The sequence below is a fragment of the Haplochromis burtoni genome, unplaced genomic scaffold, assembly GCF_018398535.1.
Source record: "Haplochromis burtoni strain Fernald_Lab_line unplaced genomic scaffold, NCSU_Asbu1 Contig_125, whole genome shotgun sequence".
Taxonomy (NCBI): domain Eukaryota; kingdom Metazoa; phylum Chordata; class Actinopteri; order Cichliformes; family Cichlidae; genus Haplochromis; species Haplochromis burtoni.
The window spans coordinates 688,702-709,156 of NW_024582486.1; the positions used below are offsets into that span (position 1 = coordinate 688,702).

Here is a 20,455-nt window from a genome sequence, read left to right on the forward strand (position 1 = left end):
GATATTTTGTGATTCTTTTTCTCACGCTATCTAAGACTACCATCAGTCTTGTTATGCTAATAAAAAAATATTTGTCTAACACTGAACAATAAACTTTAAAAAAAAACAAACAAACTGGTCATTTGCATTGTTTTTATCCCGTCCATGCCATAGCTAAGGTAATGATAACTGTAATAGGAGACCAGGGGAATACCTAAAACCCAAATATATACATGTGGGTTATAGGCCCTTAGGCTTAATTGAGAATATTATTATTACTGTTTCTCTGCCTGGAATTAAAAAAAAAGAAAAAGAAAAACATCTGGAAGTTGACATCTTTTAATAGTAGACCGAACAGAACCAAATGAACTCATAATTATGACACTGGCGCTCCATAAATCCAAATCAGTGAAACTCCTGTGGTTACAGATGTAGGATTGAATATAGCATGTTAAAACTTATAAAGAACTTGGGAATTAAAAGTATGAACAGAACAGCACAGGTCCAGGCCTGAGCCCACAATCTGAAACAGTTTTCCTCTTATCTTTCAAAAACAGCTAAATTACTCTTCATTTACATTCAAAACTGGCTTTTTCTGTTTTTTTTCTTGCTTGCAATTAACTTTTGACTTGGTGTCATTTGCTGTTGTCCAAAGCACTTTATTTTGGCTGTGCCTCTCATTACGTGGAGTTGAAACAATTTGTTGACTCTTAGCATTTCACAGCTTGTTGTCAGATTCATTTAGATCTATAAACTCCTCTGAGGGTTGTGTCTCCAATGGCTTAACACTATGTCTGGCTGCATTGCCAGATGTTAGAAAGCCAAATGCAAGGTCTGTAGCTACTTCAGTGCTCTTTTTGCAATGGCTTGGCTTTGTTTCATGAAATAATTCACTTCTTAAAAACCGGCCAGAGCCAGTGAGTGTGTCCACAAAGAACTGAAAGCACAGTTGCATAAGATTGCATTATAAATATGTTCTGTCACAATATGATGGCTGAACAAATATGCTGTTTTGGCCTTTGTAATAAGGATAAGGCAAATGTTAAACAAAAGCTCTATTTAAGATAAATCAGTCTGGAAACTAATATTGAGTTTTGAAAATATTTGCAGCTCCAGTGACATATCAGGAGGGCCGGTTTAATAGTTTGTATTCATTATAATGCAGTTGTATGACACTGCAATTTACAATTTTGGAGGGTCACTACGTCCAAAATAAAGAAGCTTTGTATTTCTCTTTTTACTGTGCACTTGTCTGCATTAGCATGGCCTATGGAATTTGTTTAAAGTTCACAGTAATAATGGAAGCAAAAACAAAGAACCGGAGGTAGAAATTACTTTTTTTTTCCATGAAGCTGAATGATTTGTTAGATCTGTTACAGTCAAATATTAGCATACTGTACAAGTATCTTTCAAACAACAGACCAAATTTTGTGAGGCTATTTTGTTGCGTTGGTGTGTCCTTTTTCTTTCAATGCACCTAAATCTACCACAACCCTTGTACACAAAGTGAGCTGTCACTGTAAATGATAAGTCTTTGCTTGCTCTTCTATTTGTGGCTCCTTTGACCTTACAATGTGATTACCTGGCTTTAATTAAGAAAGACCTCTTGGAAAGCACTATATTTATTTAGTTTGATAGCTGCACAAATTAGCAGCAGTGGTTTCAGGTGCACGGTGGGATCAAAAAAGTGTTGGAAGTTTTGGAAAAGCAAAAACCACAGGCTAACACCAGTCTCCAAGTAATCATGTGCAGAGGTCTGCTGTAACATCTGGACCACTCACCCTACCCATTAGATTTGGTTCTAAACAACTTGGATCTTTTTTCATAAAATTAAGTAAAAAATTTAAAGGTCACTGTTTTGCCACTGTGGAGTGTGAGTGCACTAAAAGGGAGTGTTCTAATAGAATGGGAATCAGTCCAGAGGTGTACAAGGCAACCTTGAAGGAGCGATCGGCAGACAAAGTACTACTGTGATTATCTCTTTCATCTCTTATGTGCACACAGTTTTTACATACTATAAAACAAGAAGCAGGCAGTAGCTCATATATCTGCCTCAACCAAGGGTACATTTACAACAGAATATAATATTAAGCCATTTTGCATCAAAGTTTCAAAGTCTGATTCAAAAACGCTCCGCACATTAGTTTTTAAAACACTTTTTAAAGCAGCACATGATCAGTAACTGGTTCTAATTTCCAGTTTACTATCACCTAACAAATGTTTGTGAAGTATAAAAGCATCAAAAGCCAGAGGTATTATAGTTAAAAGATCCCAACTAGAATGGAGTCATTAGTGCACAGGCTAATGAGTCAGGTGCACGTTTGATTTGTCCGCTCTCCTTCCTAGGTTACGTCCAGCCAGTCGGGTCGCTTGTGGGGTTTGCAGGTGTGAACGTCCACTACGTTTTCACAGTCTTTGCACTCCACAGCGCAGCACCACTTGAACTTGCACTCACACTTAGTGACACGTTTGACTCGCATGGTGTCGTAGCCACGCCCACAGCACATGACTTCACAGCCATCTATGCCTCTTGAGGACTTGTTGCACACTCTGCCTGCTGTGCCCAAGGAGCCTATAATGAGAATAAAGGACCAGAGATGTTGTTTTGGCATACAAAGAATATTGGTACTGCAACTGACAGGAAAAGGGTTAGTTTATTAGAAGACAGCCATCTGTGCATGCCCTGCCAGACTATTAAAATAAATAGTTATCACTATAAGAAATACAGGTTAGGATGAAAGAAATCAAATGTTTGTTATACGTATGATACTTTTGTTTACATATATTAAACAGCTAATATAAAATTTAACTTAACACAAGCAGTGGATTTCATGACACTTCTGTAATATGTTAAAGTTTTAAAGGTCAGGGACTCTTTTATTTTTTGTTTTAGAAAAAACAATTGATTTGGACTGATAATATGCAGCAGATTCAATTAGATTTAAGGGAACAGAAATACCTGCTGCTGACAGAAATGATGCTGATCAACATGAAACAAAGATGTGTCCTGTAGAGCTGCAGAGAGGGGTGATACCTCTGTGTGCTTTCATTATTAAATCACTGATAAGTACAGCTCCTTGATTAGAAGTTGCTTCTTATTTTAAAGTAGGCATAATATAGAACTTTAATTGTGCACATCCAGTAACTATACTGGGTTTCCCGTCTATGCATTCCCTTGGGGAACTGAACGATTTATACCACAAATAAATAGTCTGACTGACCGCTCAAATGTCTTTCCACCATAAGCTACATTCACCTTTTCGCATGTATCCATAGAGCACTTTTTTCAATATACCTAAGTGTTTTATCTCCTGTGCGTTCACACCTAAAACCCATTTAGAATCCCAATTTAACCTAAGAGGCATGTCTCAGTGCTCAGAAGGAAGCTGGGGTAGACACAGATCCACTGCACTGTGCCATCCAACTCAGCTTACCGGTAATAGCATTTTGAAAATTTTCCATGATTACGTGGATGCCCAGGAGTGAAAGCTGGCAGAAGTTATTATTGGCAATGTTCATGTTGATGCTGAAAACTGAAACTGTTTTGCCAAAGCAAAATATCACTTTCCCTCACTCTTCAGCAGGCTATAAGCTTCCCAACAGAATAGTCTCAGACCTAAATGCAATTGTGTTCATGTACTCAGGTGTAAAATCCAAGCCTAAGATCAGGTGCCAGGTCCATTAACAAAGCATCCCAGAAGTAGAGAGAACAAAGGATAAGAGGAGATCTTCCCCTCAGGCTCTAGGGAGTGGAGCTTAATGCTGACCAAAGGAAAGATTTGAAAAATAAGCCTGCATGTATCCTTAGGCTGTGAATTCCTATACAATGAAGATTAGTGGTGAAGAGGGTCATCGGCTACTTTTTAAGATCACCTTTTAACAAGGAAAGGCAGCTTTTCCTTTGAGCAAACACACCTTCTTTGCATCTCAGTTGTCAAAGTGCGGCCAAGCTAACCGCAGGTAGGAGTGACAGAATCTGTTAAGTTAGAACCAACGTGTCCCCTGCACATGCCATCGTCCCTAACATATTAACAGTGAGTTAGCAAAGTTCTTCACGCTCTACTGAAGGAGCTGGACTTTAGGAAAGAGATGAGCCTAACAAGGCAAAGCAAACATTAGGTATTAAAGGAGATGTTAAAGGTCAAATCACTGAACTTTAAGCTGTGAAGGAATGCAAGCCTGCAGTCAATGAGTCTCTGATTCTCATAGATTTTGTTAAGCAGTCGGTCCTATTTGCCCCATCCCATAACAACATACTCATGATTTTAAATTAAATAATAATAACAGTATTTTACACAAAAATGATTAAACTGTTTAAGCACAACTTCAAAAGGACTTCACTGAATCTCAGAATGTGAGTTGCTGATGTTTTCCACAAACACAACATATCAATATGCTACTCCTCAGAAGTTAAAAGGACCCTCCTTAAGGCAATTTCTTTACTGTAATAATAAATGATTGTCATAATAATATTACTCTTGTGTAACAGTGGCACTTTACTAAAGTTTGACATGTTAAAAACAGAATTAGCAGGTTAGCACAAGCAAGTTATTTAAGAATTATCAGCATTGGCCAATAATAATAATAAAAACCCTTCTTTTAAACTTCACTAGTCTCACTAGTGGCACATATCACCTGCCTAAACGTTGTTTTCCCAAAGACAGTGGCCTCCTTCAGCAGGACAGTGTTTCCCACTACACTACAAAAGCTGCTGGTGTTGGAAAAAAGCTCAGGGTGTTGACCAGGCCTCCAGACACCACAGTGTAATCGAACATTTGTTGAATATGCTGGGAAGAGTAGATCCACGGAAACCCCCACCTGCTGCAATCGCAGGACCCAAATGATCTGCTGCCAACAGGCTGGTGCCAAATACCAATTAACACCCTCAGAGATCTCTTGTCCATCCCTCAACTAGTCAAAGCTGTTCTGACTGAGGACTGTGGATGTACACAATATAAAGCAAGGGCTTTTATTTTTGTAGCTTATTTGTGTGTCTCACCTGCTGCACGGTCCATGAGACAGTAATCTGGAGAGTTCTCAACAAAGACTAACTCATTCTTGGTGCTTCCCTTAAAGTCCTTGTCAGCCACAATAAATCCTGTCCCATCTTGGTTCATGGTTACCTCGACGGCTGTGTTGTACTTCTTGCGAAGATAGTCTCCAGTTCGCCTGAAGTCAGACATAGCCAGCCAACAGGTTCTGAGAGAACAGGAACCACTGACCCCATGACACTTGCACTCCAGCTTCATAAAGCGCTTCACTGCCTGGAGCAGAGATCAAAGGTGACACAGTGTCAAGCCAACAATGTTGTACAAGAGAAGATGTAGGTGTAATAAGCTCTCCTAGCATAACGGTTAGCTAAATATTCTTAATGTAACAGCTTTTACGTCATTATCCTTCAGAGACGTCTTTACTGAAAAAGCCATGTCAATAACTTGAACAGTGCAGAATTTAATGCTATGGGACCCTCATATGCAGTTATCATATTAATATGCATTATGCTGGATCATCAATAGATGCTGGGATAATGCGGAATATTCTCAATAAACAGATTCTTAGTCTTAAGAGATTTACTTCCTAGTCAAGTAAGTCAACTAGTCTAGTAGTTGAAGACATCTTTAGGCAAAAAAGAATTTCTAATGATTTTAAGAGTCGATGTTTATTATGACCAACTTTAAGCTTGGAGAGACCAATCTATGACTCACAGAAGACGGATGAGTTGAAGGGCCATGTGTATCTCTCAGGTTTTGTGACACGTCTTTTTTTGGTTTTTATTTCTACTTTTTTTTTTTTTTCATTGGGTCTTTGTTAAGCTATCTCTTGTGTGCAGACACAAAAAGGGTTCATCGCTTGAGTTGGGTGCCTTTTTATGTTTCAATAAATTTGTAGGTCAATGTTACGTTTAACAAAAACAACAATTAAAGCATCCCCTGAAAATGTTCAGGTGCAAGGACTGATGAAGAACCTTCAGAAAGCCTGGAGAGGTATTTGCTTCTCTTACTTTTTTGTTTTCATTGTTACTTCCTAAATATGTCTAAATTTACAATTCCCCTAAGAGATAAAGCTTAAACATTAATATAAAAAACGTTTCCACTGACCATTCGACCGCATCGGTTGTTGTGCAGATTCATCAGGGCTCGAGCATCTTTCACCATCCTCTCACGGGCGTCGACGAAAGCTTTGGCAAATTTTATGCCATAGTTGATGTTGTCGCTGCATCCGCCCCAGTCAAAATTGCCTTTGTCGTCACTGTCTCGCCCTCGTTTTTGACTGTCACAGGTGCAGATCTTCATTTCCCCCTGACTGCAGGCCCTGGTAATGGCGTAGACCACTCCTGCTGAAGAGATGGCGTACACAAATGCTGCCTCTCTGCTGCCTGGATAGACGGGGAAGGGAGCGTTGCAATTGCAATCATTTAAAGAAGTAACTTATGACTGTTGGTAAAGAGAGACCTAATATTGCCTATATCTGACATGTGACATTATTCAAAAGTTGTCATAGCACTTGTTTTTCTCAGCTGTTCTTCTAGTGCCCAGAGTCATGTGTTATTGGTGAGTATAGCAGTCATCTCTTTTCTACATTCTACAAAGTAGGCATACCAAGATCAGTCCATTTATGGTGGATGGTCCAGACAGTGGTAGCAGCATGTCAGCTATAACATTAGACCAGCCGACTCTCCTTTCACCTATTAATTTGCACAGATGGCAGCTTTCTAAGTCATTGAGCAGTGTTTTCATTTTAGATGAGAGGAGATTTTGGAGGTTATTTGGTCTGGCTGTCCCACCCTCCTCCTGTTCTCATTCCTGCTCACGCAATGAAGCAGAACACAGGCGAGATGTCAGGGAGTAAAGCTTTGTCTGGCTGCCAGAAACATCTACCCAAATATTTACATCTCCTATTACTGTTTATACATCACCAGTGTGGATCTCTCAATCTGCTACTTGTTTTCAGAGAACATCCACTTTCCCAATGTTCCTTCATTCCTGAGAAGGTAAAAAACCCACAACAATTTCTCTTTCTGTTTGCATTCCGGGGTAAAGTTGATTTAATAAGACACCTATTAATTCCCTGCTTATCTGATAACAGAGGAGACATTTATGAGGATGATTAACTTGAGTGTCACTGATATAAACAACCACTGTCACGCACAAAGAACCACACAGATAGAAGCCTTAGCCATGTATGTTCAGACTCACTTCGGAGCATCACCCTGCCAAAAACAGTGTGGTCCCGGTCCAGCGTGCTGCAGTTCCAGCGGTGGTGTCTGAACTGATGTTGGCACTCTTTGATCCACTCTTTGGCTCCCTCGCTGATGGACTGCATCAGGTCTGGGTGCCGCTGGCAGAGCTGCCGCTGCTTGTTCACAAGACCGGGAATGTTGTCGCATATCACCCGCGCACCCAGAGCTCCGATGTACCTGCGCACAGATCCATCGAACACAGTGTTGGTAAATTCAAGGACAATTCCCCTGAAAGCACACTCTTTGGTAGTGCACCTGCAGCTGTCACTAGACTGTGTGCCAGGATTTCTTTTTCCAGTGAGTTTACTTTCAAATTTGCCTTCCTGTTTTCATCGAGACAAAAACAGAAAAAATGTGTAGCTAGCTGAGCTAGCTGATTTGCAAGAGGTTAAGTCCAATCTGATTTTCAAGAAATATACAAATAGTGGAGATAGTACAAATAACAGAGACGTATGTTTGCTGCATTTAGGGTAATGGGGTGAAGCCCACTCTACATGGCCTTTGGTGTGCTACTTGTTTTAAATGCCAACACATGTAAGCTGTCAGCGTGAAATCTGGTCTGACTACATCTTCAAACAATTCACATTTCTAATCAAATGTGTAAAAAATTGGGAACTCTGAGTGAAGAAGATTCCAGTGTTTACCAGATATAGAGGGTCCCCCAAAAAATCTTTGGGTTATATTATGGGTAACCAACATTTAAGAGCTCATTAAATTCTATGGACTCAAAGGAGCCTGCTACTGATCACTGCTGCTTTCATGTTAAAAAAAGCCCTTTAACTATCAGACATCTGTACTCAGTGCTCCTTCTTTGTAATCACAGGGTTCTCAAGTGCAGCCTGCAGTCATGGAGCAACCCCTGAGCAACATTTAATTCAGTTGCCATTCAGTGAGGTACAGCAGTATGGTAGAAAATATTCATTATATATTTTAAAAAAATGTTTTAATATTCCCAAATGTGGCTAGTGCAAAAATAGGAAAGGCTCTCCCACTAATGGAGAATTTTAAACTAGCAAAAGAAATAGATAAAAAAAAAAGAAAACAATTACCAGCATAAATTTAACAAACTGACAAATTTAAAAGATTAAACAGCCAGGTGCTCCTAGCAGGTGTGGTCTGAAGCATTCAGGTTTGTGTTAACACAATGTCATGTGCAATACTCAAAGAAATTACAGATAAATAAATAATAATAAAGCAAGTAAATTATGGCTTGTTTGGAAAAGTTGCCAGGAGAAAGGCTCTTCTCTAAAAAGACAAGGCAGCATGTCTTAGTTTTGCAAAGTTGTATCTAAGCAAACCACGAGACTGCCCCAGGACAAAAGCAGTTCTTTGGTTTGTTTTATGGAACATTAAACATCAAGTAAGCTATAGTAAAGCTGTTAAGTGGATTTTATTGCCTTCAGACAAAGAGAGGACAAACTGTTTTTCTTTTACTGTCTTCTGTGCCAGTTAACGTTACTAGTTTACTTTTCTCCCCGTGTAAAATGTTTTTCGATGAATCTAAATTATTGATAGTGTTCCTATTTTTCTTCACATTCATCCCCATTGTCTTCTTAAGACTCAGATATTCAGGATGTTGAAGAGATTATTACATTCCTCTCGTTCAGTGAAATGCATTTGCTTCCTGCTTTCTTCAAATAATCCCCAACAACTCTTAAGAAGGGTGATCACATGCTGATTGCATTGTGACTCTGGGGGTTCTCTTATCAACAGGACATGGCAGTCATCTACAGTACAAATGAGCACTCCCCCCTCAGTCCATCTATAAGCCTACACACTCTATTCTCCATCCGGATATCATTATAGTCCCTAATCGCAGCCGCATTTGTGTTGCCTGGCCACTGAGACAGAAACAGATATAGCAGGTAGTTTCCACTCCTCTTATGGCTGTCCCAGTCCCATTCTAGATGCAACTATCTGCCTGAGCAGTATAGCAGAACAGAAGCACTGCTTGTGTTTACTGTGTGTTGTACAAACCAGCTGTGCCAAAGGACCCCTGACTCTCCATGAGGACACACACAGAAGAAGAGAGAAGTGCAGCAAGGCGCACAGTGCTTATATAAATTATTGCAATAGTTAAAAATAGGCCTAAACAATTCAAAAGAAGATTTTAAAAAAAAGCAGGAATCAATTACGTTTTTCTTTGGAATTTCTCAACGATTTATTCACAGTTTACTCTGAATTTGCCTGAAAGGGAAACTCAAGAGCAAATTGGATGATATGTGCTTTCGGCTCTCTTGGGAAATTACCAGACATAGCATTATTTACAATGGGTGCGTTTTAGCTTTAAATAAATTCATAAATTAGATCTTAACTGTTATGAAGTGTAGGGTAAGATCTTAAAATGGGGGGTTTCCCTTGGCTAGTTAAATGTAAAGTCATTTAATAGGTTTTCTGTTAAGTGTCACCTGAAATATGAGAACAACAATGTCAGGTGAGAGAGACTGGGGGTGGGGGGTCTCCAGCATGTTTTAGGTCTTGAAAACCTCAAGAGAAATCATCAAGGGGCATTTATTCATGCACCAACGCCTGCACCTGCCGTGTACTCTGGGCAAAATAGATGGATAGGGGAGACGCCCCCTTCCCCCCATACACACACACCCAAACACACACATCAACATCATTAATCTTCATGAACTTTGGATACACAGCCTGCTCTTTTCGTTTATGGATGTGGATGTTCATGTGAGCAAAGTAGATCTTTTACTAGAAAATCTGAGAAGTAAGCAGGTGTAAATTACATATAAACAGACGGATTTCTCATCTTTAAATCTGTAACAGCTCCAAGGACAAGGATACATAGGGTTAAACAATAAAATCCACTGTAAGATAACTTTTTCAACTGCAAACTTAATTAATTAAAACTAATCGTTATCTATATTTTCTGGGTGAAATTTTGCCCTTGTTGTCGTTGTTGTAAGTCGTACTTTATATTCGATTGGTATGTGACACCAACCAATCGGACGAACCATCAAATTCCTCTCAGTGGTGAAACTTACCACCACGATGAATCCACTATCGGTGTGAATATGAGCAGGAGCAAAATAAAGATGAAGTATATTTTAGAGATGGGTTTGGAGTGATGGTGGTTTCCTGCCCCATTTCTGATCCTCATTGCTTTCTCCGACAAGCCCGTAGATGTCATCGTGTTTCTTCTTTTCATGTATTGGCTGTGCAATAAGGCGTGAAAGTCCTTGACGCCTGCGCGTCCTCCATCATCTGGTGGAAATAAAAGTTAGGAAAGAGGAAAAGTGCTTTTGAGATCCCTCAGTTATTCGCTGTCATAATGCAGCCTTGATTTTCTAGCATTACATCCATAAGCTTTGGACATTGCACTTAAGTGAGCGGGATGAGTCCTTCGTTTCAGACAATCTTGCGTAGATTCACGTCTTCTCCTCAGCTGTTGCGCTCCGAATCTGGCTTCACTAAATCTGTGAGAAGTTGCAAACTATAAAATCCAATGCCGATGATCAGTTTCGTAACTGATAAAAGCCGCTCGAATCAGATCCTGACATAGGAAAAGTGTCTGCGTGGATGGGACAGGCGCTGCTCACCTTTCATCCCACTTGCCGATAATGAAGATGCGCACCGAAACGCTGCGCTTTCCTCTTCAGTGCGTCAGCTGTCTGCGCCTCCCCTCCCTCCCTTCTCACCACACCAATGCCCTTTGTCAAAAAATTACAGAGACCGGTATGCAGATCTGCAGACAGAAGGAAAGGAGGTTCTGCCTGACTTCTCCCGGCAAATCAATTAATCCACTCTTTAATTTACACCTGCATCACAGTTCGTTAGCTCATTTAATTAAAAGGTCGGTAAGAAGGTTGTCTCTGTTTTCTCTTTCTGTCATATGAGAGAAAGTTTAGTTTGGAAAAATCAGATCTCAGTAATGATGCAAGTGTGTAAGCGTTTACACATGATCAGAAATACATAATCCTTCCCAGGGCTCATTGCATCTGCTCCTCTAATGTAACTGGTCTCATCTTTTTTAAGATTTCAGGTTGTGTGGTCCCTGGCAAAGGAACACATGTTTAAACAGATTTACAATCGCTGACATGCAGAAGTTTCAGTCCAAAATTAAACTTGTCATTAAGTGGCCAGTTTGTTTATTACGTTCAGCAAAACTCTTTGCAAATCTGGCTTTACAGTAAATATAACCTTTAACAGCATCTATAGAACAGAGGAGAGAGTTCCCCAAAAGAAACAGATCCAATAGATGCATGCAAAGGTATGCACTCATAAGGTAAAAGGCAAAGGGTGATTACACAATACTGATCCGGTCCAGATTTTGCTCTTATTCTTCTGTTTTGTTTGTTTACCGTACATTGCACGAAGCCACTCCTATGCATATGTTTTAATAAACTGTATGCATGTATGTGTATAATATATACATATAAGAGAAGACATCAAGCTTGCAATCTACACCAAACCTGATCTGAACCACCCAAGCAGTGCTTTTGCTGTTTGTGTGTGTTTTGCGTTTTCTTCTGTTCGTCTTTTCCACTATATCCAAGTGCTTGCTCAGTGGGGATCATCTGATTGTTGCTGTTTTCTCTCTAATATTGTAGGGTCACTATGTTGCAATATAATGGGCCTTGAAGTGACTGTTATTGCGAATTAGTGCTGTATAAATAAAACTGAATCAAACTGCTAAAAGTTGACTCCACTCAGCAATTAGGCCTGGAAATACTTAAGGTGATGGAGAGTAAAACCCCAGTGCTAGAGTGTCTTTGTATTGAAAGCGTGTGGCCTGTGTGTTTGTGGCCACCTACGCCTTCCCTGTGAAGAGGAACACATTTGATTGTTGAACTGTTTGGCTTCCCTCATGTTTGTCATTTTTGATTCTTTTTGTTTCTCTTAGTAATCACGGCTAAATATCTCTTCTGCCTCCCCGTCTCCTTTTTTTTTACAACAAAGGTCATGTAAGAGGCGTACACATGGATGAAAGATGCACCAGTATACGTTTAGACACTGAAAGCCCAGATGCTGCAAGAGTTCCCTCCAGTTACAACTGAACATGTAGAATAAAAATTTCCTTCTTTATTAATTTGAGCTCCACGTGAATAAAAGTAGATTTATTGTCGATCTTGAACAATTTTTAGAACTGTCACGTCCTGCAGTATTCTGCGGTTTATCCAAAATTTGGCATAGTGCTCAGTATAATTCCCTTCTGCTGAAAAATGATTAATAAATTACTAAAGTTTCCTCTGTGCCATGCAACACAGTGGGAGAATAAAATGTTCTTTTTTGGTACAAGCATTTGAAACTCCCTTTGTAATTCCTCTGGAGCGCATGTTTGTAGTTCAGCTCATACCAGCAGTCCTGATCCAATATCATCTGGGTAATGTGGAAACATCTGACCCACCTCAAGGACATTTCTGGCTTGTATCCCTTCGACTTAGGTGAGTAAATCAGTGTCTTGTGTATCCAGCAGGTAGGCAGACCAAGATGTCATGTGTATGAGTGTGTGAAGTCATTTTAATCAGTGCAAATCCAGGGTGTTATTTAGGGATGTAAGTAAAGGTCAATAACAATGCTGCTGCCTAAAAATACCACAGCACAGAGAGGAAATGTAATAGTGTGTTTTACATGTGAATGCAAACTGTTTTTCAGCTGAGAATTTACCAAGTTTTTTCTTAAAAGTACTATTTATCATTGTATAAGTATGTAATTGTAAATTTTACTGATATAACATTGCATTCTTTACAATAATAATTTAGTAATGAAGGCTTAAAATCTCTGGCTCGTCTATTACTGCACATTTTCTCTTCTCGTCCTATGTCATAGACAAACATAGGCCAGCTGTTTGTCCTTCAGTTATGTCATACCTGGCCTTAGGGCCATACTATGATCCTCATTACATGTAACCTTGTCTTTCTTTACCACAGGACAAGCTATTTTACAGTGACAACTCCATAACAAATTGCTTTACAGGGAGCAGGTGATGGTGGCGATAACATTCATCATCCAGGCCTCCCTCTACCCCTGTCTCGCTTTGAGCCAGCTCCAGCTGTGGTCTTTAAGGGGCTCAATATGGGGGCTTGAGCTCCTATTCTCAGCTCGTGTCGTGGCCCGGGATAATTTTGGATGGAGAAAATGAGATCAAGAAAAGAAAAGGAACAGGAGAATGAGAAAGTGACTGGGCCACTGCAACCACAGATGAGTGTGTAGATCGTAATGATTACAACATTTTGGGGGGTCCAATGCTGTCACTCATCGTCGATACAGACGATAAAATGAACGGCCAGACAGTTGTACTGTGCTTTCTTGGAACACGTCTGACTCCAAGATGAGGAGGCTGTAAATTTGTGGTTTAGCTCCTGACAGGTTATGCGCTCCCTCCTTGACCTCCGTTTCATCATCTCATTCACACGACATGACACTGCAACCATATGCCTAGTCTGAAATTGTAATAAAGCATGCCAGGGAGAGGCATGTGCTGTCAGCAATCCTTTTTCAAGTTCAAGTTCATTTATTTATATATAGTGAAATAGAGTGTATATTTTGCAGAGTGTGCAGTATCTAGCCCAGTTAATCTGAATATCAGTTCGGTAGGCTGATATTTTGCCTTTGTGGCTTAACATCGGTAAAACTGCATAACCTTGCTGAAAACTCACTTTAGAAGTTATCATACCTAGACTACAAAACAATGTAACTGATATTTATTTTGCTAAATACCAAGATTTTCAGGGTCCTCACATAACGTTTTCAATTACTGACTATTTCTTGAACTCTGTGCCCTGCTGCTGAAGGCATCAGTGGCGTATGAGACAGAGTGAGCAGCCAGCATGGCTTCCCGGACTGCTGATGAGCTGTGACCCCTCACAGCTCATCAACCTGAGCCCGTGTTTATGGAGGCGGAGAAGGATGGGGCTTTGCTGTGTCTGTGCATGTCTGTGTTAGAAGTGGAGTACAGCTATGCTGTCCTACACTGGAATGTTAATTAGGTGAACTGAAAAAAGAGAGAGGTGACCTGTCCTGTTAACCGCCCATTGCTTTGCCCGCAACCAGGAGGGTAATTTAGTGTATCAAAAGAGCCGAGTTAGCGAGTGTTCACTGCTAGGACACTCGGACTAAGAATGTGATCGAGTCAGAGAGAATGCACACCGTGTCAATTTATTAGTCTGCTGCTTCTCCTCTTTCTGTATTTTGTGTGGACTTATAATAAAAAAAAAGGTTAATAAAAGGTCATCGCCGCAATCTAGCTTCTCGCTCTTAACTGACTCTCTTAACAAGGAGCACAAAAACCAACCAGCTGAGTTAATTCAAAGATCTCATATTCATTTTTGAAATGGAACAAAAGCAAAATATAAAAATCCTCTTCTTAGTACACCCTTCCTTCAATCTAAGATATATTTCCATAAGATATGGGTGCTTCTTGCTCTGACTAAATTTTTTTTAAAAAGAAGCAAATAATACACTAACCTAATATCTTATGTTAATGGATTCACTCTCATTGTCAGCACAGAACTTACTTGATAAATGTTGCATGTAAGGCCTTCACACAGAGGTTTCTGTCATTTCTAATGCATGTAGAGAAATAACAATTTTTCAGTCTGTAAAATTACAAACAGATGCACAGATAAACACACTTGTTTTTTACAGCTATATTTATGTAAAAGTACAATATAGAAATTGATTTAAAAATCTGATTCCATTCACAACTCAGCAAAGGCACCTGTGGCTTCTTATCAAGCACTGACCTCTGGTGGACACGGTTTGGCAGTACAATATTGAAAACATAAAAAGAAGCCACAACGTTTAAAATTACCTGTGTAATATTGTATGATATGAAGTTAAGTCCAGTAATTCTATTCACTGTGATGGACTGTGTTGGATTGTTAGACTATGTTTTTCAGAGTTGATTTGATGCAATGTTTGCTTGCTCTCAAGCACATCATTCCCAAAACAAAACAACATTTTTTCCTCTTTTCCTGCTCAAGACAACACACTCGCGTTTCTTCAAGACAACAGAACAACAGAGCAAATAACAGAATGATCAAAAAGATAACAGACATAAAGATGCACTGATACAGACAAGTGTCTTATGGGAAATAGACATTAAAAACTCTGTTTATTAAAGTAGTTTAATCGGACTAAAGGTTTGCTACATGCTCTGTCAACACAGACAGCAGCTGTTAATGTATTTTAGAATTAATCCGATTTATATTATAATTTATATATATAAATAATATATATATTATAGTAACTTATATATTATTATATATATTATGTATATTATTATATAATATATATATTACTATAATAAGTATATATTATATATACTATATGATATATATATAACACCAATGATGTCCTTTTTTTATGTTATTTAAACAAGTTATTGGCAATAATACCTAAAACACTATAATTCCTGTAGGAGGGCTAATAAACAGATGAATGCATGACAAAATTTAGGATATATTTATTAAAGATACCACTTTCCAGCCTAAAAAAAAAAAAGTACTGTAAAAAATATAATTAAAAACAGAGGAATACCCAGCATGGCAGGATGCGATATTAATCAAAGCTATGATTGGCTACATGTTTTTCTTATAGTGATTTGTTATAAAGGACAAAGACATGATGATCAGAACAGTTTTTACAACAGCACCTGCATATAACCATCAGAGTCTACATAGTTATTGTAACTACATCATTAAATTAATAGACAACAAAACATGACATGACATTACGGCACTAATCAGATTATTTGTTGTGTTAAAATAAGATGTAGTAATAAGTAAGGACTACTGGGTTTTTAATTAAAAAAAAAAAAAAAAAAAAGAACACTAGTGCAAACTAAAATGACTCTGTAGCCTACACTGGTCAAAGGTTAAATTACTGATGATTATTCTTACAATAAAAAGCGACATACTTGAGACAAAATAAATGGAAAGACACTATTAAAAAATTATACATCGTAACAACATAATATGCACCTTATGAAACTTAAACTCAGCTGTAATTGTTCATTACTACCAGCTCTTCATCTACTTCCTACAATAGTGCCCTCGCACGTATTTCAAATAAATCTAATAAATACAAACAGCATAACAGTGTTTGAGGGGTCATTTGTTTAAAAAAAGGAAATGATAAAACTCTGGTTATATACAAGCCTATATCTTATTATGAAATGTGGATGTTGCCACAAGCAGATCGGTTAATTAGATGAAACCACCATGTCCAGTTCTTTAACTCCTTCCTGGCTGGAGGTGAGGCCACAGCTTCCTGCGAGGGGGCTATCAGAGAAATGGCTGGGAGACCTGGGCACTGCAGCTGGAGAAGAAGGGGCCTGGGCTAGACCAGGCTTCTTAGGAGGGATTGGTGGAGGGTTTCCCCGCTCTGCCCTGGGAATGGTGGGCGATTTTATTCCTTGGGGAACCATCCCTGCAGCCCTTCCAATGATTGGAGACAAAGGTGCTGCCAGGCTGCGGTAGTCTGTACCAAAGGGTGAGTTGTTCGATGTGGCGAGCTTCGCCGTAGCACTTTGCTGGGCGGTGGTGAAACGTGACAGGACTTGAGTAACTGTGCTGCGGGCAATCTGCTTGACCGGGCTGGCCTCTGGCGACGAGGTGACGGCCGCAGGAGAGGGGTCCTTCGGCAAGAAAGGAAGAGCAGGCTGCACAGCCTGGGACTGCGGCTCTGGGTCAGGGGTACCCTGAAACTTGTGGCGAGCAGCATGGAAACGTTGATTGATCCCGGCTTGGTAGGGAGACTGAAAGCTTTCTTGATTTGGGCTGGTTGGTGGCCGTTTGGCAAGAACGGGTGAGGCGTAGGGGGAGGAACAAGGAAGAGTTGGAGAAACAGCAGTGGAGGGAGAGAACGATGTTTGGGTCTGAATTGGAGGATTTTCATTTCCATTCTGTGGGTCATGATGCCCGTTAGTCTCTGCTGGACAATGATGACCGTTTGCCTGTGAAGGTGGCTTGTTTCTGTCCTCCTCTATGTCCTCAACCTTAACAGAGTCTACTAATGACTTTCCCGGAGGAACGTTTGTGGCCCACTCCTTTTCTCCTGGCTCAGTTGGAGCTGTAATGGCTCCTCTAGTTTCCTTCATTGTGTTCACTTCCTCCAGCTTCCTCTTGAGCTCTTCTACCTGATTACAAGAAAAATAAAAAGATATGCAGAAATGTGACTCTGCACTAAGATTCCCCTGCTGTAGTAAGTTTATATGAAATTAGAAATTTTGCCAAATGTGCATCCTCCATAGTGATGACTGTGCAAACCTGATGCTGTAGCTGACAACAGTGAGCTTCCTCCTTCTTCAGTCGTGAGCGGAGCTGTTCACGCTCTGTGTCAAACTCAGCCAGCTGCTCCTCCACTCTCGCCTCCATCCTCAGAGCTTTTGTCCTCTCATCCTCCAGTTCTTTTCTAAGAGACTGACAAGTCTCTTTTTCCTACATCAGAAAAAGAAAATCAAAAATCGAATATGCCTAAGCACATACAGGTGCTAGGCAATGATGGGGTTCCAAATGTTTTTATACCTTTTCGAGTTTACGGCTCAGTTCGCTCAGTCGGTGTCCCTCCTCCAGAGCTCTGGCACTGGCCCACTTGCACTCTTTGGCCAAAGCACAGGAGAGCTGTTTGTGCTGAGCCCGCTCGTCCTCTAACTGGTCAGTAATGCGCCGCTGTTCTTTCTCCAGCCGGCGGACCTGACTCCTCTCAAATTCCAGCTAGCAACACAAAGAAATAAATTTAAAAAAAAAAAAATCTGAAAATACACTGATTTTCATAAACACACTATGGCTGCTTAAACATCTGAAAATTACTGATTTAGCACATTTTGGACAAATATTTGATGAGTCATCAGTGAGAAGGCACCTGTTGTTGTAAGCGCTCCCTCTCCTTTTCCAGGATATAAGTGACATCATCTCCCTCCGCTGTATCCTCTGCATGCTTCCTCTTTTCCTCCTCCAGGTCTGCAATGACCTGAAGGAAACACAGCAGGGAGACAAAATCTGAGTTTGGCCTGCTAAAAAATAACATTAATACTGATTATCTCTAAAACAGTTAAACAAGTTAAATGGGGCAGCGGCCTCCTGGCCTGGTGGGCTTTGGAGGTACTGCATACGCGGTATTTTACAGAAAAATGAAATCTTTTGAATATGCAACTTTTTTAGTTATAAATAAATAATAAACAACAGTAAATATAATAAATAATATAAATATAAATCATTTGACTGAATATTTGCATTATGAAAAGTCACAAAAACTCATAAAAAGCTATTTTAAAAACCCTCTTTATTCACAGTGCATTACAAGCCAGCACTTCACTGGCTACTGCCTCATTTATGTTTTCTTTCTCAAACGCTGAGGATTACTTTTAACTTTTTTTCCCCTCCAAATCATCTCATTACCAGCGCTTCTGATTAAGGACCACACGTCCACCCACCCTTCTGTGCCTGCTCTCAGCTGCAGCCAGCTGGGCCAGCATCTTCTCCTGCATTCTCCTGCAGTGGCTCACCACCAGTTTGAGGACCACTAGAGGGTTGGAGGTGGAGGAAGAACAGCCAGCCTCTTTGTCCTGGCCCCCCACAGCCTCACTGTCTCTCTGCAAAGCCTGGAAGGGGTCACTGAGGTTGTACCTTCCATAGCGCTCCTGAATGAATAGCTCTTTACGCTGTGCCTGCAGGGGGGGGCGGAGAGAGAGAGAGAGAGAGAGGAGTCAGCCTTTTTCCACACAATGTTTGTAACTGGGCTGTAGCAACTGTATCAGTTTTCTGGCTTCTCAGACTGATCAGAATCTTAGCTATTATTGCCTTTTTAGAATGGAGGGCAACGAAACTTGGTACACGTTGTTGTTCCTAGAGTATTTAAAAGTAGAATGGGAGGCAGAGCCTTCAGTTTTCAGGCCCCTCTTCTGTGGAACCAGCTTCCAGTTTGGATTCGGGAGACAGACACTATCTCTACTTTTAAGATTAGGCTTAAAACTTTCCTTTTTGCTAAAGCATATAGTTAGGGCTGGACCAGGTGACCCTGAATCCTCCCTTAGTTATGCTGCAATAGACGTAGGCTGCCGGGGGATTCCCATGATGCATTGAGTTTTTCCTTTCCAGTCACCTTTCTCACTCACTATGTGTTAATAGACCTCTCTGCATTGAATCATATCTGTTATTAACCTCTGTCTCTCTTCCACAGCATGTCTTTCATCCTGTCTTCCTTCTCTCACCCCAACCGGTCGCAGCAGATGGCCGCCCCTCCCTGAGCCTGGTTCTGCTGGAGGTTTCTTCCTTTTAAAAGAGAGTTTTTCCTTCCCACTGTTGCCAAAGAGCTTGCTCATAGAGGGTCATATGATTGTTGGGTTTTTCTCTGTATCTATGAAGCACCTTGAGGCAACTTTTGTTGTGATTTGGCGCTATATAAATAAAATTGAACTGAATTGAATTAACCTATGAATCATTCCAAGGGAACCTAACTGAAGTAATGAGCCAGTCCTCCATGTATGCATAACAGACAAATTAACAAAGAACGAATTTTAAATTGTATCTTTAGGCCCTCCGTTATTAGCAGACTGTCACAAAAACACAAACATTTGTTACCACCTCTTTAAATGAATGTGCAAAAAATGCCAAAGATAACAGTTTTACAGGCATAAAACTGTGTTTTTGTGCCAACAATATTAACGATATTAACCAAAGCGCTATTATCAGAAAATGTAGCATATCTCGGGTTTTCGTGCAGTGTTTCCTTTAAAGATTTGTGGAGACTGAACGATTGGATGACAAAGAAAGAAGCAACAGGCCTAAAAAACTATCTACACCAAATATCTGAAAGTCATGTCCTTAAGACATTTGGAGGAAGAAAAAAAAGACAAGAGACCTGACACATAATCAGGTCTCTTGTCTGGCCTTTAAGTTGATCCATCTATTGTTCGCCGAAGTCTCATCAGAAAAGTCTCAAAGGAAAGGTGGCTGTCAAGAAACCATTTTTAAGGAAGAGAAGCAGGGAGAAAAGATTGAAACACTAGTGGCAACAGGTCTTTTGAAGTGATGAATAAAACCTGAACTTGAAATGCACACAGGACGTACAGAGTATAGATTATTCTTTATAAGTTATTCTTTAACTATCCAGACATGTATTTAACAAGAGTCATTAATCTACTGTGAAGACAATATCTGACTCTGCACCGCTGTATCGTAAGATATTCACTTGACCCTGAGCACTACTTCTGCATTATATGATATTGGATGACACATATGCCAACACCAGAATATGTATGACAGTAGGGCTGTTCAT

At 40.0% G+C, this 20,455-nt stretch overlaps 2 protein-coding genes across 2 annotated transcripts in view; both read right to left on the minus strand.

Annotated features, from left to right (window-relative positions):
• Nucleotides 1-586: 586 nt before the first annotated feature.
• Nucleotides 587-10,845, minus strand: wnt2ba (wingless-type MMTV integration site family, member 2Ba). Its single transcript, XM_005929730.2, has 5 exons — nt 10,219-10,845; nt 7,176-7,396; nt 6,078-6,355; nt 4,979-5,243; nt 587-2,551 (listed from the first exon to the last, which is right to left on the minus strand). The coding sequence occupies exons 1-5, from the start codon at nt 10,380-10,382 to the stop codon at nt 2,322-2,324; spliced, it is 1,158 nt and encodes a 385-aa protein (XP_005929792.1). The 5' UTR covers nt 10,383-10,845; the 3' UTR covers nt 587-2,321.
• A 4,779-nt stretch (nt 10,846-15,624) lies between these two features.
• The window catches only part of cttnbp2nla (CTTNBP2 N-terminal like a), a 16,282-nt gene continuing 11,451 nt past the window's right edge, over nt 15,625-20,455 (minus strand). Inside the window, exons 3-7 of the mRNA XM_005929729.2 lie at nt 18,612-18,845; nt 18,041-18,148; nt 17,704-17,892; nt 17,446-17,616; nt 15,625-17,315 (exon numbers count right to left, since the gene is read on the minus strand). Coding sequence (XP_005929791.1) covers nt 16,380-17,315; nt 17,446-17,616; nt 17,704-17,892; nt 18,041-18,148; nt 18,612-18,845 — 1,638 coding nt within the window. The 3' untranslated portion in view covers nt 15,625-16,379. The remainder of the gene's footprint in view (nt 17,316-17,445; nt 17,617-17,703; nt 17,893-18,040; nt 18,149-18,611; nt 18,846-20,455) is intronic.